Raw genomic sequence first — 24,295 nt, forward strand, 5'->3', positions numbered from 1 at the left:
TTTCCGAATGCAATGTTGTGACCTTCATCGTCCAATTGTCCTGTAGAGATCAAATTTTTGTGAAGAGAAGGAACATGCCTAACATCTTTAAGCTTCCATTCATTTCCGTTAGCAGTTTTGACAGAAACTGTACCTTTACCGACAATCTCACAAGCTTCATCATCTCCCAAGTATACATACCCAAAATTACCTTTGGTGTAGTCTTGGAAATGTTGCTTGTGTGGTGTCGCATGGAATGAAGCCCCAGAATCTACTATCCAGGAATTAAACACATTGTCTAATGAGAGAATTAGAGCATCTTGCTCTACTTTACCTGCCACATTGGCCTCCGATGTTGGCTTGTTGTCTTGAGACTCTGTCTCCTTCTTCTTCTTGGACCAACAATCCTTCTTGACATGGCCCTTCTTGCCGCAGTTCCAACATTCAAGAACTGACTTTGTGCGTGACTTGCTCCGCCTTGAGCGATCACGACGCTTTTGGTTTTTGAACCTCTCCTTAAGCCTTCCTCTTGTTTCCACTGATAGTGCAGCACTTGATGATTCTCCTGTGCTTCTCCTTCGCATTTCCTCGCTTAGGAGAACACCCACAACATCATCAAACTTAAGAGTATTTGTGCCAGAGATAGAATTACTTACAGCCATCACAAGGCTGTCCCAACTATCCGGTAGAGATGATAGTATAAGGAGAGCTCGCACTTCGTCATCGAAATTGATTTTCACTGATCGAAGTTGACTTATGTTTGTGTTAAAGTCATTTAGGTGTTCTGCAATTGAACCATTCTCTGCCATCTTTAGATTGAACAAGCGCTTCATAAGAAATACCTTATTGGATGCCGATGGTTTCTCGTAGAAGTCGTCAAGTGACTTCATCAAGTCCTCCGTGGTCTTCATCTTCGAAACATTGAAGGCCACCGTTGACGCCAAGCTTAACTGAATTGTTCCTAGTGCCTTTCGATCAAGGACAATCCATGCTTCATCTGCCATTGTTGCGGGCTTCTTCGCAAGACCGCCTAGTGGCAAATAGAGGTCCTTCTGGTAGAGATAGTTTTCAATCTGCATCTTCCAATGTTGGTAGTTTTTGCTGTTGAACTTCTCAATCTTGAGCTTCCCTTCCTCCGCCATAAGTCCCACTCAATTCAAGGAATCCTTTCCTTGAGATAATTTAGCTACGAGCAAACCTTGCTCTGATACCAGTTGTTAGGAAATAAGACGTAGCTAAATAGATAATTGAGTAGATTACTTAATGGAGAGAGACAGATTTATATACACGAGATTATAGAGTTGAGAGAGAGAGAGAGAGTACACACGATATACGTGGTTCACCCAATGTGGGCTACGTCCACGGGAAAGCAGCCACTCAATGGCTTTAGTACTTCAAAATAAGAAGTAGTTTACAAAGGGATTATACCCTTAATGGAGCTCCCGCCTTGCTTCACTCTCACCACCTCACGCTCACCTTGTTGCATCAACTTCACACTATGAAATGTGTGTAGAAATGGCCTCCTTTTATAGGCCAAAAGGGCTGCCCCCTCTTATGAGAGACAGCCATGTGTAGCCGCCCTTGTGCGAATAAGTCCAAATCGGACCCTCCAATCCGCCCATGTGTGGCCGCCCTTGAGAAGACAAGTCCGCTTTTGAATTCGGCCACTGGCCATTGAATTCGGCCACTGGCCACCGGCCATTGACTTTCGACCACCGGCCATCGGCCATTGACTACCGGCCACCGGCCAACCGACCAGTTGTTTTTCGACTAGTTTCCGGCCGCCGTCCGGCCATAATATTCCGGCGAAAAAAAAAGTCTCAGGGGCCTCCGCCCCCGAGGCCTTTAAAGTTGCCCCTGATTCTTGTCCGTGAAAATTTTGGTTTCCGGTGAGTGATTTTCCTTCACGCACGATGGCTTCTCCTCATAATGGGGGCCTTACAAATGTGCGCTTTTACCACAGAAAATTACAAGGGTAAATCAGGCTCCATACTTAACATGTGATTTGTGCAAATTATTACCCTGCTATGGCCGATGAATACCGAATGTGCCATAACTCACATTCAACGAGGCACACCTTTTGATGAACACTTTTCGAGCTACTACTTCTTGTGTAAACTAGTGATCCTCTTTTCTTCTATCATTTTTGCGTAGTGTCACTTCGCAGCTAATAGAAGCAGAGATGGAAGGAAGACGACCACGACGACCATCCGCCTCTGTTAAATCTGTGGAACTATTCAACAGCTTTGACTTAGACCATGGTCGCTGGATATCTACCACAGTCACCATTGGTAGTTGGGTTCTGCTTCAAACAAGAAGAAGAAAACGGATCGAAAATGAATTCATCAACAGCTACAAAGGACGTGTGAAAGATTTTCGCTTGTCTCAAACGGGAAAGACAGTGAAAGAGCTGCTCATTGAGCATGCATATATGCACTCCGAACTACGACTACAACAGTCACCTTTGGGGTTTCCTGCTCATAGACCAAACTGTGTGACTACTATATTGCTAAAAGGTCTTTAAAGATCCTTCAAGTTATTTTGTTGACTATTTCTTGTGACCATTCTCTTATCTTTTGTTTTTGCAGATATTTATCCTTCTAACAAAGAAGACTGGCAACCAGTTGAGTGCATAATTGGTATTTTTGATGCTTTTCATGCTTCGGTGGGAGAACTTATGTACAGAACTAGTGCGAGAAGAGCTCTCGCAGAGAGGGGAGTTTTCTTTTACGACTACTTTTACAACTCCCCTTGCTCTGTCCATGGATTTGGCACTTTGAAACCTTTCCCTCTTCCCCAACAAGATTCCCCAAAGTGGCTAGTTCCAACTTCAGAAACCTCTGAGTGTTTTAGACTCAAGCTTCATCAGGAAATTTTGAAGTGTTTGCGACCAAACATTGCAAGCAGGCAAGTACGAGTCAGTCTATTTATGCCATTACATGTCTTTATAGATTTCTTTCACGATGAGGAGGTTAGAAAAACGAAAACCATGTTCATCTGCAAATCCCAAACTTGCCTTGATTTTTTGGATGATAATTGGGATGTCAGTGATTCTGAAGGCATTTTGTGCAAAGTTGACAAGCGCTCGGTTGTGTGCAAGTGTATGATAGCATCATAGAATTTTATAGTTTCTTTCTACTACATGAGGTGGCATCGAGTGAATGGTTAGTTGGTAGCTATGGATCAAGATTTAAGTGACAATGCTTTTAATCCCTTGATGTCCATCGAGATATGGTTTTCAAATTATTTGGTTACAGTTGTTGTGGTCAGATCAAATGTCACTTTAAGACAGGTTCGAAAGGATTTGTAAAATGAGTCCGATCTCAATTTGCCTTCAAAATTTGTTTTCAAGTGTAACATGCGAAAGGTACTAAGCTACATGTATTACTTTTATACGTTAATGTTTCTATCGTACTCATGTATCCCAATGTCTTATCGCGTACGTTGCATTGCAGGTACCTCACAAACAAGAAAATAAGACTCTTTGTGCATAGATTACCAGCGACAGACTTGAAATAGTGAACTAATTGTACACAATGATTCAAATACTATTCTCAAAGATTACTCGACAAAGGCAGCTCTCTACATTACCAAACACCATTGGATCCTCACTCTCCCATTTTTTTGGAAAGCTGTACATAGCATTTTGTAAACTTTGAACCATAATCAAAACAAAAGTCAAATTTCGATCCATTGCTTGTAATCAATTTGTCAAAAGTACATTTCATAATCTCTTTCTAATCTTGTGCGTCCGGTGATGTGGGGGCTGTTGGTTGAGGTTGAGGAGAGGTGGTGGCTTGGGGGTTTGGGGGCTCTGGAGCTGCTTCATGAGTAGGAGAGGTGCTGGATGGGGGGTTTGAGGGTTCTGGAGCTGTTTCTTGAGGACGAGAGTTGGTAGGAGCTTGGGTTGGGGAGGCATCTGGGGAGATATTGATATGTGCTTGTGTTGGTATGACAGACAAGGGGTATCTTGTCGGCGGAGGCCTAGGCGTGGGCCTTGGTGCTGGCGGGACAAAAGCATCACGTGCTCCGTCTGGACGCATGGTCACGCAATTGATCAAGTTTTCAATCATTCTGTTTCTAAACGAAGAAACATCAGCCTTTGAATAATCTGCCAAATTTCTTACCTGCGTTAAGAACATCATGTTTATTAACATAGCTACTAACTTATTAAGATACAAATCTGTAAACGAGTGTCAAATGCTTACACTTCTACGACTTCCATCAAGTATGACCCCTAACAAAATTTCTGCATTGATTAAAACCCTCCATCCACAAGAGTAGGCATCGTCCTGCTTAGGGACTTTGCAACTAATAATCGTAAGATTATCATATATCTGCTCTTGCGTTAAAGCTTCAAGAGCAGACACAAGCTTCCGAATAGATCTGCGCAAAATACAATTAAATTTCATAAGCGACTTTTAACAAAATTCTATGCGATGTTGAACAAAATACAAAACCTCTTACCTACGTACTTCACCATGAAATCCATGGGCTGAATTAGCAAGGTAGCACCGGTTTCGTTCAAGGTGTAAGAGAACAAGACTCCAATGAGCGCGCTGTTACAAATAAACATAAGCAAAACATATGTCATCACAACAAATTAGAGTTCAAGAATCAAGATAAAATAATTTTACTATTGAAAACATTGCGTACCCTTCATGATAAGCCAAAACAAAAATTTTTGCCGTCTCCATGTTCACTGACTGGAACCAGTCAACTACTTCCACTAAAGATGTCTTCTAAAAATTACAGACATTTGATTTGACAGGTGAAGACAATTGATTCAAACACCAGACATACCTAAAAATTGCAGAATAACCTTTGTTGGATATTCCGGCTTCATCTAGAATTGACTGAACATCACGTGCTCGGAGTTGATTCTATTTCAAAAGAGTGTCAAGTTGCTTAGCAATAATCTTGCAGTAGCTTTTATCGTCCAAAAGTTCGGCGACATCTTTGCGTTTTAGTATGAGACCATAAGGAATTGAAGAAGTTGGTGTGTTGCTGTCAATATTTGACTGAGGATGTAGCAACGATCTAAGCATAAATATGAAAATTAAGATATAAAACTACAAATGTAAAGATGAATTAAACCTTCTTGAATGATAATCTTACTTGATTGCTTTAACCCTCTTCTTCATTCCCCCAGAACCAACCTTCAGCTGTTCAATGTCTCGTAAGCGTCGTTCTCTTAACCGAGGACCCAAGACATTATTTTTTTCTTTGAAATCCTGCGTGAGCTACGTGATGCTTTCGTCCTTGCCTTTCAGTTGCTGAGCGTACTCTGTCACAGTTTGCTTCAAGCAAAAGTTTTCTTTGTGTGCAAGGTCTCTCTTAAGCTTAAGAATATCATTTCTGGCCGCCAAATGCTTGGTGTAGCCATGTAAACCAGAATAACCGTCTCCTACGTAGTTCAACAATGACGTTATGTTTCTGAACGGTGGAGTTGAGTTGGTGACAGGATGCTCAGGATACATCCTGCCATCCACCCAAAGATCGACGCTTTTTTTACCTTGAAGTTTGAAGTTCTCTTTTGAAGCTTAGGAAAGGATGCCTCGCTTATTCTTGTTATGGAGGGGCCCGTATTCTTTGGACAGTTCGATATGCATATGATACACATCGTTTTAACTCCTCGTTTGAGTTCTGTGTGAAGATGATAATGACATTGAGACGACTTGGTGAATGAGAAAGCTCAAAACAGAGGAGAGCGCAAGAGTGGAGCAAATGGAAGAGAGCTCAAGGGAAGAGACTGCGCGCAGGCGGAAAGTAAGAGAGACGCGAAACTGAGGAGAAGAATAAAATTCAATGCACCTCGTTGAGCACCAAATCTTAGTTTTGAAAAATCCAAAAGATTGAGATAATCATCATTCAATTCGGAGCCGTCGTATGTTATCATTGTCTGAGCACTTTTTGAGAGTTTTAATAAACGTACCCCCTAAATCTGATATCCGAGTTTTTTTGAAAGTGAATATCAAAAATGAAATTAGGGACTTTTTATTAGCTCTCTCTAAGCTGACCTGGCATTTCTTACAAGGCCCATTTTTGAGTCCAAACTTTTCCTAATGAGCAGCGCGCGAGTAGGCAAAAACGCCAGGGCCGCCATTGTGGTGAGGTAGGGACTTCGGCCCAATGTTGTAAAATACTCCCCCGCCCGACGCGCAACCGTAGAGCCCGCGAGTGACATTTTTGATGCAGGTCCGCCTCGGCGGCTCCTCCTTGCAAGGGGGGCCGTCCACAGATTGCTTGCCTTGTCGTCCTCCTCACAGGAGAGGTGTTCCACGACTTGGTGACCCCGACATGCAACTTGCTCATGCAAAGTTGTGTGGCTCCCGTCCTCCACGGCTGTGCCTTTCCAAAAAAAGAACCAAGCTCTTGATACCAATGTTAGACAAGGGGAACTAGAACCTAGGAGTCCACCACCCAACCACCCACTATATAGCATAGCCCCTGGCCCTTTGCACTAGTTGGACTCCCTTTCCACACTGCCTAGCCCGGCCCTGCCCTTGTCTAGTCCGGCCTTGCCGGTGTCCTGGCAAGTAAGGACATTATGTAGATGGGCTTCATCCTATGAACCACCCCTTAGCATATTCACATTGACATGAAATTACATTGACTGATATCACGCGAAATGAAACCCAAATGATAGTGCATGCATGAGTTGAATCCTAAGAGGTGATCCCTCTTAGTAGGAAACCTCTCACATGGTTTCGAAACATAATGAAGGTGCTCTCTTATCCATTTTCCACCTACTCATATGTCAAGCTCTAGAGTATAAATTGAGCTTCTTTGTATAGTTTGATTTAGTTCAAAAATCACGTTTGCTACTTTCATTTACTTTACTGTGCAATAGCTTATGATTATGTTATTACCTAAACCTCCATAGTTCCATACCTAACAATTGGTATCAAAGCTTAATGAAGATTAGTGCAATGTTAGCCTATTAAGTTTAACTAAGCATTTGTGTGTTAATCACTTCTCTCTTCATTTGTAAAATTAATTATGTGCAATTATGTTCATGGATATCCAATCCCTAGAGCCACAAATAGTCATGAATAATTAGCCTTTGATTAGACGAGATAAAGTCTTTTCAACTCTATGCTTTCTTCAGTTGGATCTTCTTGAAGCATTAGAATGATGAAGCTATTGATTTGATCAAATGGAATATAGCTAGGATAGTTAGCACTTTCATGTTGTGTGTTTTAGTTAATTTCCCTTGATTTCCCTCTCTAGTTATTTTCAATACAAACCCAATCATTTTCCATTGGTTTGTTTGTGTGTGTGGAAAAAAAAAACATTCAATCAAGCTCGTGGAGCCTTGATTTTCACTTCCTTTGGACCTCCTACCATAAGCATTAAATTTGGGCACTTTGTGTGTCTTAAGATCTATTAGACAAGCATAAATACTCTATCTTTAGCTTCCATCCACAAGGAATCCAACTTGGTGGGCTAGCTAGCACGTGGGGCCTATGTTTGGCCTTGGTGTTGTGGGTTCAAAAGACATACACTATTTGGGTTCAAAAGCCATACACTATTTTTAGAACCAAAAATTTGAGCGTGTTTGAAGTCAAACATTGGCTTAACAATCCCAGGCATAAAGTGACATGCGACAAGTCCCTTTTACAATAGGTGCAGATGCTAAGATCCTCCAATCCACTTTACTCAAAAGTCGAGTCCATAGGAGGTCACCCTGCGAGTTGAGTCTCTTCAACTTACAACACTAGGTCCTCTACCTACATTGGCATAGAGTCCCACCATCCTAAGGGCATCATTTTCTTGGTTACGGGCATGTTCTCACAAAGCTGACATAGGGGCACTCTTTGTCTAGGGATGGTTCACACAGTTTTTTGGCAGAAAACTATATCAATGAGGACTCCAAAAAGTTTCAAGGGGAGAGGATTTTACCACAAAAGACTTCAAGAAACCTAAATGAAAGGAAAATTTCTTGAACTTTCTTCCTCTCTCATGAATTTTAACATCCAAGCATAACATTTCTCAAACATGGATTTGTAGGTTGTCATTCTCTATGGAGATGACTTGATCGTAATGCAAGCGTAAAGAGTGAAGACACTGACACCTATTGAAAAAATAAAATCCATAGGCTGCTTAGACCTCTTCAATTAGCATTATGGTAGAGAAGGACATTGAGAAATTCAATGATCAGGGGTTTCACACTTGGCAGATAAAAATGTGAGGTTACCTCTTGAAGAAGAATTTGTGGAGCATCATAAAAACATCCCTAGAAAAGCAACCCAAACTAAACCCAACACAGAGTAGAGCTTCATCTTCATAAATTATTGCACAACTTCAAGCTAAAGATGAATCAGCACTAGCATCATTCTCACAAATTTGCACACAATATATATACATTTTATTAATGAGTGTAAAAGTGCTTTGAAGCCCGAGAGATTTAGGAGAAAATTTTTGGGGCAAGGGCTAAGAAAAGTAAAGTCAATCTTGAAAGAAAATTTTATAGGATTATCGTGGAGAGTGGGGAGCACATTTCATGAGAAGACAAGGGAAGTGGCTTGATAAATTTCCACCCACCCTACTCTTATATTGCCATGCTATACAAGACTCCTTTCCCAAACCATATGGGCTCATAACCCCCTATCCAAGCCTTACCCGAACCCGTGTCCTCACAATACAACACCCCCCCCCCCCCCCCCCCCCCCCCCCCCCCCCCCCTCCTCCTTGAAGAATAGTTTTTGTTGTCACAAAAAAATTAGGAATCATTTCTTAAGCACACTAATGTTCTCCTAAGTGGAATGCTCTTCAAGCCTTTCCTTCCACTTAACCAAAGCTTGCCAACATTCATGATGCCTTGTATGTTGTTGCACGTATTTTTGACACCTCGTTTTTTGTAAATTTGTACATATGAACATGATGACGTGTGTCAAAAGAGTATGTGGACTTTCTTTTTAATTTTCTTTAGCAAGTACATGTACATGCAATGCAAGTCGCTTCAATAAAGTCAGTTGGCAGGTTTCCTTAAGTGCCCATCAGTAAGTTTTTTGAAGTATCACTTGCATATAACTAAAACTAATGTAGAAACATAAAAAAATTTCAATCAAATATCAAATTTTTTAATGTTTTGGGATGTTTTGGATTCTTCATGCTTTTTGATGTGGTTTTTGTGTCCTTGACTAGCCTCCTCAGTGTGTAGTTGTGCCATGACAGCTTGCTGTTCATGGAAATTTTGCACATAGTGGTGTATAGATTCATAATTTGATGTCTTCAAAACTTTTGTTTTGGAAATTTCAAAGAATTTTTAAGCCTTGAAAGAATCCCTTTTAGAGTTTCCGCTAGAAGATACAATCTATTTCTTGCAAGGTACATGATATGGAAACCCGCAAGTAGTTTAATGTAGAATAAGTTGTGAAGGATTACATGTCTTGTGGCATACGGAAACTTTTGATTGTGGTTTTAAAGAATCATTTGGTGAGGGGGAAGATGTTTTCTCAAGTGCATTGGTTGACGTGTGTTGTAATTCCATGCGAGGGTAGATGCTTCCTAGTTTCCATGGTGGTCTTTTGGGTGGGCATCTGCTTGTAAATTCCCAAGAGGTCACTTGTCTTTGAGTTGTGATATTGTAGAAGCTATTTTCATATGGTTTGTGGTGTTGAATTTCTATCTTGATCTCTATTGATAGACATTGCTATAGAGGTGTTCTTTGCTCTTTTTTCTGTGCTGAGCACCAAGGAAATTCTCCAAGTTACCTTCAATATACAGGTTTTGGGAGCCCTGACAATTAGTTTTCCAAGGTTTCATGGAAACAAAAATGAGAGTGCGAGAGGTTTCATTGAGAAAATGAAGTTTGATTGCTTTCTTGCTGACAAGCAGGACATAGCGTTGATACTATGAATCTTCTACTTCTGTTTGAAAAAAGATGCCCGAGAATGGTTTAAAGACTAAAAAAAGAGCTACAATCAGCCCAAAGTTCTCAATTTATGACTTATGAAATGGTTGAACATGCTTTTCTTACACACACACAACAGGTTGAAGACCCACAAAAGGTATGATAGTCTATTCAAAGCTTGGTGCAAGGTGAAGGCTAGACCATACAAAATTTTGTGAAGGGATTCAATGCATTATGGAAAAAATGGTGTACATCTTTGGGGACTAAAATTCCTCCAGCAATGTTAGAAAAGGACAGGTTTCTTGTAAGTTTGAGGAGTAACCTACACTTGAAGGTGGAGCTTAAGCAACCAAAGACCTTTGAAGAGGCGGCTGAAATTGCAAAGAATAAGGAGTGGAAAGCACAACACCAACATTGAGCTAAAGGTTTAAGTGAAAGTTGTAGAGGAGCTAAGGTTCCTTATTATCAAAGAGCCATGTTATGATCAACAAGCTTCTCATGATGTAAATGATTTTCACAAGGAGATGCAAGAGGTTATAGATCTTATAAAAAATCTTAGTCTAGATATGATAGGAGGTGAAAGAGGTCATAGTTATGGATATGGTCACGGCTATGGAAGCAATGAGGGGTTTATAAGTGGTAGAGGAAGAGGCATGGATGGAAGAGGGGATATGTTTCAATGTTACAATTATGGAAATTATGGTGAATGGGGTCAAAAAATCCCTCAATGGGACAAGCCAAAGAGAATGGGTGGTGATATATATCATCTTCCTTCATAAATTCCTTCCTGAGCTCAAGACTATGGTATTGAAATCAAAGGGGAAGTAGGACTAATTGGTTTGATAGCTGAAGACAAGGGAAAGACAACAGTGGTAAGCATAAAATGTTTGGAGAAAGAAAATGAAGATTTAGGAGCTATGGTGATGCCTATAGGTAAGAGATCTATGAGAGATCATGACATGAGTGATGCAAGTCCCATCCAGAAAAGAGGGAAATAGGTTGAAACATGTATAGGTAAAGAGAAGAAGAAGAGAAGACCCAAGAAACATTACACTGCATCAGATTTTTCTTTGGAAGAAGGGCAACCAAACTACATTCTAAGGGTTGATTTAGTGAGTAGAAGGGTTGATATTACTTTTGCTCAACTCATGGAAATTTTTCCTAAGCTAAAGCGACAACGGAAGCATGTGGTCAACCCTATGAAGAAGGATCCTGCAAAGGGGTTTGTGAGAGTCCTGTCTTTGAATGAGCTACCTAATATATGTCCTACTATGGATGGATGCCATAAGAGGAAGTGCATTCGGGAGGCTTATATTGATGGAGGTGCACAAGTATGCGTTATCATGGAAGATTGTGTAAACCAATCAAGGGTGAAGTGTTTGGGAGCTATTATGGACTTGGAGTTGGAGGTATTTGATGTTAAAGTAGTGGTCAATTGTCATGTTATGCCCGCGGGTATGGGTGCTTTTGCTCTTATCCTTGGAAGACCATGGTTATAGGCAACCGAAGTAGTATAAGATTGGGGACACAGTATCATCACAATCTATAATACAAAAGGTGATTGACATGGCTATAAAAAAATATTTGGATGATGATTTTGATGAGCAAGATGATGAAGAAGAATACTCAAGTGAAGAAGAAGACAATAGGGATGATGGCAGTGAGGTGGAAGATAGTAGTGATAGTGATGTAGATGTTTCTTCCTTGTTGAAAGAAGAGCATGATGAGAAACAAATTTTTTTTTGTCTTTTGGAGAATGAGAACACCTCTGGTCCTTATGAGAAAATTGAAGAGTTGATGCAACCCAAAGTTTAGCTTAATGTCAAATAGGACTTAACTCAAAGCATGCTGTCTCTAGATTTGACGAGTAATGAAAAGGGTGCTTTTGCTATTGTGTGATTCCATTTGGTTTTATGAATGGTTGTGCTTGGTACCATAAGTGGTTCAGTAAGGTGCTCTCTCCTTTTCTTGGCAAGTTTGTGAAGGATCTTATTGATGGTTTTTGTGTTTATAGATCTAGAAAGGATCGTGTTCAAATCTCATTGAAGCATTATGATGAAAGCGGAGGTCAACTCAACCCAAAGAAGTGCCATCTTGCTCAACTAGGGGTGAAGTTTTTGAGACATATGATCTCTGAGAATGGGATTGAAGTAGAACGCGACAAAGTGAAGGCTATGATACTCGACCAAAAAACTCACTACTTTTATTTAAAATGTGAAGTATATGTCAAGGGTCATACCTTTGTCCTCTCAACTTCTTTATCCTTTACAACAAGTAGCAAAATTGGATCGTCTACAATGGACCAATTAACGTGAAGAGTTTTTTCAAGCATCAAGGAGATTCTTGGTTCTCTTCCTGTTATGCAAGCTCTTAATTGAGATAAAGAGTTTTATGTGAATCCATTAGTAGGTGAGGATGCTATTGGAGCTATGATTTTTCAACAAGGTAACAAATCCCCACTACATGAAGCATATCTATTGTTCTAACAGGGTAATACTAGATGTGGAAAGAGACTATATAGATGTGGATCTTATTATGGTGAGTGTAATTTATGCATGTAGAAGGTTGAGACAATATCTTCTCCCCAAAAATTTCACATTTCTCACTAGCGACACTCTTCTGCTTCAATTGGTTATAGCCCTATTTTATCAAAGAGACTCATGAAGTTGATTGTGGAGCTACATGAATTTCAATTCTCTTTTCTTGTTGAGGAAAGTACAAGGGATACATTGGCTGATTTGCTTACTTGTAAAGAAATCCCTCTTCTTATCAAGGAGGATGCGATGAAGAAGCAACAAATGTAAGCTCTTGACATAGGACAATGCCTATTTACTATTCTTTGATGACTCTTATAGGAAAGCTCACACTGAAGCTTTAGGAGGTGTGGTAATTTATGATTTAAGGTACTTTGGTAGCCATAAGGAGTTTGAAGTTTACATCACAAATCAACAATGAAGTTGAGTATGCTACTTTGGAGAAAGGACTAGAGCTTTTCCTTGAGCTTGGCATCCATCATGTGAGGGTAAGAGGTGCTTCTCTTTTAGTGGTTAAGTACTTGGGGTGTGGAAAATTAAGAATCCAAAGTTGAAAAATATGTTTTTTCAAGTGAAGAACTTGCTTAAGCTTTTTGACGCTGGACTTACTTAATGCATGTTAATTTATACTCTTGTTTAGACTTATAAGACATGAATATCATCCATAAATACAATGAAAAAAATCTTGATGATGATCAATAAACATTATGTTCATAATGCATGTGAAAATGGCAGGGGCATTTTTAAAACTAAACATCATAACAAGAATTTTATAGAGCCTTATTTGAGTCCCAAATACAATTTTGTAGATAGCTGCTTCAATCATATTGACTTGATAGTACCTAAAGACATAAGGTTTATTTTACTAAAAGAAGTAGTCCATTTCAAATTTTCAATAAGGTTATCTACTCTAGGAATAGAATCAGTCTTGATAGTGATCTTGTTTAAAGGAATATAGTGAATACGCATATAAAATGTTCCAAATGTGTGCTACTAGGTCTTATGACATCCTTGCCTTATAGTTTTCCCTTCACTTTAAACAAAGTACGAAGAGAGACAAAGGTACATGGATGATGTATTTGATTATCATCATAGTTAGGATCATATCCCTCACCATAGCCAACTTTAGCTTTGTTGATTGTGGGAGGAGCTTCTTCAATTAGACTGAGTGCTATGCCATTCGATGATTGTTTTTGGAGCCTTGTTGGTTATTGTTGTGGTTTTCACCATTGGGTTGACCATTATATTTTCTATTATCGTTAATTTTGTTGGTTCAGGCTTTTATCCACATAATGATATAATTGAAAACGCTTAAAACATTTTACCTTCTTGAATCATGTTTAGAAAAATATTCATGGTGAAATTAATAATCTAGGATTTATTACTCAATATTATCACTCTATCAAACAAACGACCTCATCTAAGGTCTATCCTTCTACTTGAGTAAAGCTTGACTGTATGCCCATAGTAGAGGCCTAATAGACTAAACCTTATGATTGTCAATCACAACTAGGATCCATAGATATATTCCCTTTGGCCATAAGGGATCACAAAAGAACATAGGAAGCTACTTCCTTCTAAGGAGCTTCATCTAAGCAAAATTTATTGCCCATAAACCTCTAGAGTCCCTTCTACAAACCTAGAACGCATCAATCTCAAATTTATGGAGGGTGGAGTCCTAACAGCCTGTTGGAATTGACCTCATACTAGTGCAAATCATCTATTTGAGTGACTAGCACTTGGAATTTCTACACACACAGTAAGTCTTGTAAAAATTGATTCTCTTCTTGTAAAGAAGGAGATCCACGTGTGGAGTAACTATGACACGTGATCCAATGTAGATTCCAAAAACTTATTAACTCCACACTAAGATGGGGATGTCACACTGCTCAATCATGAATAATAAATTTTTCTTAACTCATCCTTCACCTATGTGAATTTAGAAAATGAAAACTCAACGTATCTTAAGAGATAATAGCTCGTACGACCTCTAACTAAAAGGATGCTACTCCAAAAAGCTATTATCTCTCATACCAGCTATTATCTTAAGAGATAATAGCTGGTATAACCTCTAACTAAAAGGACGTTACCCTAAAGAACACATCAAATCTAGACCTGACCCACTCCTTATATATGCTAGCCATGCCCTCATACATAAGATCCCTTGCCATGTATGCATCTCCTAGGATACAAAGCCCTCTAGCTTCCATTCCCATAGGCTCCTAGCCACTAGACTTCTAGCCATAGGACCTAGGTGTTGACACTTTTTAAGTGACAAAGCTACCACTCCAAACACTCTTGCTTACCACTTTTGATGGTCACCTTCCAACATTTTCAAGCGACAATAAGAGTTAACCTCTTTATATCTCTATCTCTAGGTCAAAGCGTCCAACCTTGTAATCCATGTCATTATATGATTTTTAAATGGGCCATTCTATTGGTGGGCTAGCTTTTCATGATACTTTTGATGGATTGTTTTTGAAGGTTTTGTCCTTCCTTACTTTGTGTCTATAACATCTATTACTTTGCGGTTAGTGTATGCCAAAACTCTCTAATGAAAGAGTCTCTATTTTGAGGGGGATTTTCAAAGGAAAAATACAAAGCAAGTGCTTGCAAACCCCTTGAATTGATGGTGTGACGTACAATGCTTATAAGCTAATTTTTCCCTTGATTAAATCGTCCTCATTTTGAAAAAAGGGGGGGGGGGGGGGGGGGGGGGGGGGTGTGGGGTGTTCTAAGGGATTGAGACACCAAACAAGCACTTCCAAGCCTCTTGACATGATGGTGTGTAAGTGCTTATAAGCTAATTTTCCACTGAAACGAACACTTTGAAAACATGAATTGTCGATTGAGCTCAACTCTGTAGTCTTCAAGAAAAGTTTAGAGGATAAAGCCTTTGGTTTCTCTTATATTTTTGCATAAGAGTTTAGGGTTGCCCGTGCTTTTGGTAACCCTTTGAATCCACATCCAACGCATTACCTCCACCTATACTCCATGTATTCATAGACACCATGCACCAAGTTTGGTGGTTAGTGTGTAACCATCCTACGAACAAGACATTGAAGAGCCTCTATAGTTGCTACTTTGAAAAAAACAAAGAATAGTGGATATCTTATGTCAGTGAAATTTCTAGAATAGTAGAAGATGGAGGCTTGAGAGGGTAAGAAAATTACCCACCAAATTGTAGATGGCCTTACATATGAGCTTGTGAATGATTCATTATTGACGGTTGGAGTTAACAAAAATCACTATGCTTTTAGTTTCTTCCTTTGTCTCATCGGAAATTTTTCCCATTGAGTGCATGCTAAGGCTCAATTCTTTATTAAATGATAGGCATTTTATACATTGGAAGGCCCTCCAATTGGCCATCAAAGGAGAGGGTCTACAAGGCCTTGCTCTGAGTTGAGAAGTTTACAAAGATATTTCATAGGTCCACTACATGTGCAAAGCCCATTATATTTAGAAGCTAGCATCCCATGCACTATAGACCAGTTTGCCTCTAAAGCCAACAACAAGTACCTTGGACATGGGTGCTCTAGATTTAGCAAAGTTTTCCTTGGTTTAGCCACATGTGGTCGTATATTAGTGCGTTCAGTCCGCCCCCCCCCCCCCCCCCCAAAAAAAAAGAAAAGAAAAAAAGGAAAAAGATACTACCTTGTAGACAAATTGATGCCCACCAATATCTTAACAAGAGAGAAAATTGTGTGAAACATTAACAAGAGAATTCGATAGTATCATTGATCCTTTCTTGTAGCTTTGTGGAGCTGCAAGCCTTTTAAGAAACCCAAACAACTCTAATGCATCTTTTGGATCCTCTAGACAAAGATTGTGTTTGAGGCTCGTTGTAAATTCATTTCTAAGATAATTTAACTCCATTCATTCACAATATGAAAAAAATTACCCAAACAACTCAAATAGATTTACAAGTAGGTATGGCTGCGCTACTACTACTCGGTCTACTTTGTTTCCATTAATTAATTTGAAGTCAAGATTCTTTTTGGAATCAAGCGTTCAAATGCAAAAGTCTCACCTCAAAACCCCCCCCCCCCCCCCCCCCCCAAAAAAAACAAACGAGCTACCATGGAGACCTTACTCCCTTGCCTCCTGACCTTGCGACCATCGCACACTCGACCTTCGCTTTCAACCGCGCCCTCCACATTCACCGCTGTATGCACACGATGCAATGCCTGCATCCTTGCTGAGAGAGAGAGAGAGAGAGAGAGAGAGAGAGAGAGAGAGAGAGAGAGAGAGAGAGAGAGAGAGAGATCATTAGGCCTCAACAGCCCGGTCTAAATGTCAATGGATGTACCTATTGATCTCAAGCAGGGATAGTGTGGCTCTAGAGTGCGCAGGCAATATAGGACAAAGAGAGCAATGGAGAGAGAGGCAGAGAGAGAGAGAGAGTCTCTTGCCCCTTGCCCTATTTGCGCACTACCACTCTCCCTTGTATTTTCTATGCCCGTTGCTCATCCTCCTGCCATGTCCCCGCATTGCCTAGCCTTGCGTTGGCTTGTTAAAATTTGTCCTACCCACCTTTGGGTCTAGAATACCTCGTGCTAAAAAAAAATCCGTCTACTTCACTCGGCCATTGTGGTGACACATCACAGCTCTCTCACTCTCTCCCCCCGTCTCTCTGTCTTGCACGCGTCCTTCCCTTCGTTTTTCTCCTCAAAAGCATGGAAGAATCTAGGGAGATTCACACTAATTAGACTTTCTTTGAAAATTGGCACAACCTAGTAGGAATGTTTATGTTTCCTCTTTGAACAAATTTTCAATCTAGACAAGGAGAATGGAAGCATGCTTGTGGTGATTTCTCATAGCAAGCCCACGTTTCTTCAATGTTCCACAATAGAGATTGAGATGGTACGGTTATAATGGCTCATCCCTAGACCGTTCTACCTTTGGGATTCCTCCATAGATTCAATCTTGAGTGTTCCAACCTACTACAACTCTTATAAAGATAGGTTTGGAGCTAAATCTTGATGATGCTAAAGATTACTTTGATATCATTCTTTGTTAGAAATCTATTGTTTTCCTCATTTATAATCATTACAAGGTTGGATATTTAGCATAGAGTCTTACATGTGACTAAATTTATGAATGCTTCTAGTTGGGTTGCACTATATATCTTGGGTTGTTTTTTTCCAAGGGGGGATCATTGTCACCAGATTTATATGTTTTTGTGGACTTTCATTGGTCTGGTTTCTATGACACATGCATGTCCAATAATGGTTTTTGTTTTGTAATGGGTAGCTTATGCATATCTTGGTTGAGCACATGGCATCTTTCACAACCATGGTTAAGTGGGTTTGGATGAGGCACCTTATGAATGACTTGGACATTGGGCATTGGACAAACTTAGGACTATCAAGAAACATTTTTTCTTCATAAGGAGGTCGCCCCCCCCCCCCCCCCCCCCCCCCGGAATTGTACCCATGCCCATCATTCTAGTGCATGTCTTAACTTTGTATTAATACGCGCTCAGTAATATTGCTACCTACATTGTGTGCCCTTGAGCGTTTCCTTTCACTTCTCCACATTTGTGTGCATTCTTACAACTTTCTTTCCACTAAAATTTAGCTCCTTATCTCTCCCAATGGGAATTCTCTTCTCTTTGTTCTTTGAATCGTTGAGATTGATCCACAATCACATCAAACCTAGGGATTGATAACTAGTTATTCTTTGAAAAAAATCTTCCTCTTTGGTACTTTAGGACTCATGTTGAATGTTTGAACTAACATAAGCATGCAGCCTTGGTATTGTCTTCTTTGATGTAAGGTCAAACTTAATTTTGTTCTTTCCTCTCCTTAAACCTATCTCATTTGATCACCAATCCTATTTCACCTTGGCTATCGTCAACCATGGACTTCCGATAATGAGTCTCTACCTCCTCTAGATGAGCACTACAAAGCTAATAAGAAAAGGCTAGGCTTGTAAACTAAATCTCTCTCCCCTAGAAATCTTTTAGAGATTGAATCCTTGTTTGTATGCCATTTTCACTTGAAATGGGGCTTCATCAAAATCTATAATCCCTAAGCCTTGTGATAGAGAGTGGCATCAAAGTAGTCTAAAAAATCATGAAGACTAGGTTTCAAACCTATTCTAGGAGTATCAATAGGCTTGTAGTCTTTAAAGACAAACCTCTGTAGCAACAATGTCTCAATGTACTTTCTCGACCACAAAGGAATACCTTCATCGACCTACTTCACGTGTGCGCCATATAATGATCCAAAACCCCCAAGTCTGACATTTCAAAAGAGGCATTCAAATTAGCCTTAAAATCCAAAATATGTCCCTTATTTGGTCCAAGGAGCAACATGCCATCAACATAGAGCACAATGACCAGAAAAACATCATTTGCATGTTTGACAGACAAAGAGTTCTTGGTTGGACTATTTTGAAAACTGTGTAGAGCCAAGGAAGCATGTATCTTCTCATATCAAGCATGTGAAGCTTGCTTCCAAACATACAAAGCCTTTTTAAGCATGTACATCTTGTTTTCCTACCCTTTTTGAACAAACCCACAAGGCTACACTACACACTTCCTCATGCGAATTTCCATTCATCAATGTAGTCTTCCCAATTGGCATACATTCCAACCAGTATGTTATGACAATGCACAAATGGCACAAATGATAGTCATATGATAAGTGCGTGCAAAAGTCTCATCAAAATCAGTGTCCTTTTATTGAGCATAATTTACAACTTGAAACCCTCTGAGTATCAATTTCCTTATTTCCAAATAGCAAGTCACACAAAGACCACATATAATTCTTCATAATAGCATTATATTTTAGATTGCATTGTCAATCAAATTTCCAAACTTTTTGTTTCATCAAATGACAAAAGGTCTTTCTTATCATACATACTAGATACACAATTTTTTTGGAAATTTGATCTATTAGAGTCATGCTGAGAACCATAGTGTGTATGTCTATGCAAAGGTGTTGCAAAGGTACACCAAATCTAGTGTCATGCGAAGTTTACACTAGGTATTTTGACATTCCTCTAGTTCAATCATTCTTAGCCCTATCCTCAATCAATTACATCTTGTACATTCATATAAAAATTTGGTTGATCTATAACATCATTTAAACCCTGCAAATGCCATACATGTACCTTGTTTGGACTTACTATCACCATTAAACAAAGGCAAATATGTATCGTATACATATTGTGAAAAAAATCTCTCCTTGGTATATGCAACCAATGGTTGAATTGCATCTTCCACAAAAACACCTTGACTAATCAAGATATGCTTTCTTTGTGGATGATACAACCTATAACCTTTACTTTCTAAACTGCAACCAAAAAATATATATTTCATAGCCTTATCATCCAGTTTTTTGCGTTGTTTCTTAAGCAACAAAGCATGAGCCAAACAACCAAACACATGCAGCTTACCGACATGTGCCTTCTTAAAATTCCAAGTCTTATGGAGTGACAGTCTACAATGCTTTAGTGGGACACTTGTTCAACACTTTCGCATCACATATAACAAATTCAAGGAAAAATGCCTGTGACAAAGCTTGGATATTGACCACCATACATTGTGCCATCTCCATAAGTGACATATTTTCACTCTTGAAAATTCCATTTTGCTGAAAATTATATGGCACATTGGTATTATATCCCATGACTTGCCAAAAATGCATTGTATCCTTTAGACATATACTTCTCCCCTCAATTAGGATGGAGGGTGTTCACAATATAATATATACATTTCAGCCATAAGCAAAAATTTCTTAAAGCACTTATGCAATTTTTTTTGCCTTAAGCCGATAGACCCATGTATGCCTGGAGTTTTAAAAAAACAAAAGTATGGATGATTTCAAAAGAATGGAGTATGGCATTGGACCAAAAATGTCACTATGAACAACTTGCAATGTGCCAATAGCCTGGAAAGAACCATATGAAACTTAGGACATTGCATTTTTTCCAAAATCCATCTAGAGTCTCCACACGAATGGTACCTTGCGGGGTAATTTCACACTCTCGATATGGTCCTTTTCCCACATAATTCAACTTTTTCTTTTTGTTACGCTATCCATACATAAAGAATTTATCTCCAACATTAATATCTTTGTTCTTTATATGACGGTCAAAAATCATTTCTTCCTTCTATCTTTCTCCACAATGTATTTTGCACAGCCAATTGTCTTTCTTCATCTAACCTCTCAAGAATGTATAAGCGCTCAACTAAAGGGTTACCATCCCAACCTTCTTGTGAAGCTACGCGCAGACTAGGAATTACAAATTCCCATGGCATAACTGCTTCTTGGCCATATACCATTTTGAATGGTGTACAATTAATAGCCACTTTGTAAGAAGTATGATAAGCCCATAGAGTTGATGTAAGCTTTAAATCCCAATATGTACGATGAGCCTCGACTGTCTTTGTCAAAATGGAGATGAGAGTTTTGTTGGTACTCTCAGCTTGGCCATTTGCTTGTGGATAATAAGGTGTAGACTTGTGGTGGGATATCATGAAGTCTGATGTGAGTTCTGTTATCACTTCATTTATAAAATGGGTTCCATTGTCACTCACAAGTTCAAAGGGGCATCCAAAACGTGTGATAATGTTCTCAAAGAGAAACTTAGTTGTTGTCTTTGCATCAAATTTTCATGTTGCTTTTGCTTCAGCCCATTTGGTCACATAGTCGGTAGCTACAATGATATATATGACTGAGTGTTATGTGCAGCTGGACTAATTGGACCTACAAAGTCTAAGCCCCACTTTTCAAATGATTGGGATACCTTGATGGGATGTCAAGGCATCTTATCCTTCCTTTGTGGCTTCTTAAAGCGTTGACATTCATCACATCCCTTCGCAAAAAGTGATGCATCCTTGAATAAGGTAGGCCACCAATAACCTAATTGCAACACCTTTCTATCTGTCAGTTCCCCTGAGAAATGTCCTCCGGCTATACCCATGTGGGTTTCTTGCAGTATGTATAAATACTCATCCTCACAGGCACAACGTCTAAGAATATTGTCCTTCCCTATCCTGTAGAGAGTTCTTGCAATGAGAGAATAAGGTTCACGTCCTTTTAACGGTTTTTGAGCTATGTTCTTACGAAGCTCTTTAGGTTAAAAACCATTAACTAGAAAGTTCACAATCTTCTCACTCCATTCAGGCATGGTCTCGACTAGAAATATGAAAGTATCGAGCAATTCATCATCGACTCCAATAGGGGCTTTACCATTGGATATGCAAGACAAATGATCCGCCATGACATGTCTTTTACCAGGTCTCACCACAACGGTAAAGTCAAACTCAAGAAGAATTAACAACCATCGTTGAATTCTTCCCATGGAACAAGTTTTATTTACTAGATACAACAAGGTTTGGTGATCCAGATAGAAAACAAACTTGTTGGCAATGAGGTAGTAGCGAAATTTCTTCACTGCGTAAATCATAGCTAAACCTTCCCGCTCTATAGTGGTGTAATTTCTCTTGGCATCATTCAATTGATGACTTGCAAAGCTAATAATGGGATAGTCCAATTTATGTTCTCTTGGTTGAGCTAGAACACACCTAATAGCAAAGTTTAATGCATATGGAAACCTATATTCCAATCGGGCACTTGTAGAATGGGAGTGCTTGTCAAGGTCTTTTTCAATGACTCATAAGCATGGTCACACTTTGCGGTCCAGTGGAACTCAATAAGAAGCTTGTACAAAGGACGAGCTATCTCGGCAAAGTTTAAAATAAATCGTCGGTAATAACTAACATGGCCCATGAACATTTGAACTCCTTTATAGTTTGTAGGTGGTGGAAATTCAGCAAAGTGCTCTCATCTGTGGAAATCCCATTTTTGGATACTATATGTCTTAAAATGACTCCATGTTTAACCCAAAATTGACGTTTCAAAGGATTTAAGGAGATGTGATACAATCTGCACTTCTCAAACACTTTTTGTAAGCATGATAGATGTTCTTTCCAAAGGAATAAACACAAAGGTCATCTAAGAAAGCTTTGCAAAACTCCCTCAAATATTCTCTAAAAGTGGTGTTTATTAATCTTTAAAAGGTAGCAGGGGCATTAGTTAAACCAAAAGCCATAATACAAAATGCGAACACTCCAAATTCCGTTATAAAAGCCGTTTTAGCTTGGTCCTCTAATGCAATTGTGATTTGATTGTATCCAGAGTACCCATCTAAAAAGCTATAAGTTCCTTTCCTGCAACTCTTTCAAGCACATGTTTTGAATATGGCAAGGGTAATGGTCCCTCCTAGTGGCAGCATTGACCTTCTTGAGATCCACGCACACTCTGAGTTTCCCATTCTTTTTTGGCACAATCACTATCGGAGAAACCCATTCTGAGTGCTCAATAGGGTATATGAATCCGCATTTCAGAAGATTTTCAATTTCTTCTTGAACGATCTTTTTTATATTTATAATTCATTGGGTAGGGTCATTGCTGAACTGGTTTAGCCATGCTATTCATGGGGATTGTGTGTTGCACCACCGAAGGTGGAACACCTTTCATATCATGATATGTCCAAGCAAATAAATTCCTAAATTCCTTGAGAAGTTCTTTAAGTACACACTCCTCAGTCTCTGTCAGACCTTGGGCAATGAAAACAGGTTTGGACTCTTCTCATGGGTCTGCTAACTCTATTTCCTTAACTATCGCTGGACCATCATAAACTCCATTCCTTCCATCGATAGGTTTTCTTTGAGCCTTTGTATACACAACCTTACGTTCCTCTGTGTTGTAGGATTTGAAATGTTCAAGTGCAGGGTGTAAGTCTGTGGGGTCCTGTTGTTTTGTGGACTGTGATTTCACTCCCGAGTTCTTTTGTTGTTGAGCCAACTCTCGATTTTGTGGTCTCCTTACGGTACAACTCAACTTTGGCTTCTCTATAGCCTCTAGTTGTGCGATGTCAATGGGTTGTGGACTACACCACATAACTCTTTGAAGGTATTCACCCCAATTATCGACCAACTTCAGATGAGCATCACATGCCCCTATATAATTAAACCATTTTGTGGTAGATTTATTTTCACTAATTCTAACACGCACATTTTCTTGATATCGTCGCCTCTTATATCTCTTATATCGTCACTAGATGAATCGCTACTTGTGTCTTCTGCTCCCTTGGATAGATTGTCATCTAGGGTACCACTGGGTCTTGAATGGTTTGTCCCCACATTTGCACTAAGATTAGCTCAGATTCTTTGTCCTCAGAGTCAATTTCAATTGATGATGCTAGCCCCAAATCCCCCCCAAATGGTGTGGGCTATAGTCTTGTGAGACGCTACTGGTTCCAATGCCAGTCAAAGCTTCATCTTGTAGGTCATCAGAACCTATATGCATTGCTTCTAGCATATTTAAGGGTATGAGTGGTGGAATTTCATCCCCCTCAGGTGTGACCCAGGTCATCCCCCCGTTTCCCTGAGTGTCTATGGTTTCCGCTAAGTGGACCCAATCCACATTGTCCGACTCAGTCATCCCAGGTAGTACATCCATGTAAGGAGAATCTTCCCCAACATCATTGTCCGCTTTACATGTGTAATAATACTACAATGGGGCCGAGTGAACTGTGGTGTCAGATCTATGATCAATTATAAACCTGTTTTCTAGAGGATGTGCTCGACCATCTACAAGATCCACTCGAATGAGAAAATCTTGGAACTACAAGTAGACATGGTTTTTAGACCAGTCATGCACCATTTTTGCTTCCCTCATGAAAGGAAGTCCTAAGATCATCTCAGATGCCATAGCGTGCTTGGAGAAATCCATAACAATGAAGGTAACTCTTATTTTATGTCCAAAGACCTTGATCTTGAGATCTTCTAGCATCCCACTAGGTTTAACAATAGACCCATTGGCCATATTAACTACTATGGTTGTGGTCCCAAGGTGAGGTCTTCCCATAGTTTCCCAACAATTTTTAGTCACAATGCTAACCCCAG

General features: G+C 39.6%; 1 protein-coding gene across 1 annotated transcript in view; it reads right to left on the reverse strand.

Moving 5' to 3' along the window:
• Positions 1-3,651: 3,651 nt before the first annotated feature.
• LOC147433960 (uncharacterized) overlaps positions 3,652-24,295 on the reverse strand; it is a 29,700-nt gene continuing 9,056 nt past the window's right edge. Inside the window, exons 3-5 of the mRNA XM_086489558.1 lie at positions 4,447-4,538; positions 4,188-4,365; positions 3,652-4,106 (exon numbers count right to left, since the gene is read on the reverse strand). Of these exons, the coding sequence (XP_086345684.1) occupies positions 3,717-4,106; positions 4,188-4,365; positions 4,447-4,538 (660 nt within the window). The 3' untranslated portion in view covers positions 3,652-3,716. The remainder of the gene's footprint in view (positions 4,107-4,187; positions 4,366-4,446; positions 4,539-24,295) is intronic.

This window comes from Adiantum capillus-veneris, chromosome 19, assembly GCF_014529385.1.
Source record: "Adiantum capillus-veneris isolate H3 chromosome 19, ASM1452938v2, whole genome shotgun sequence".
NCBI lineage: Eukaryota > Viridiplantae > Streptophyta > Polypodiopsida > Polypodiales > Pteridaceae > Adiantum > Adiantum capillus-veneris.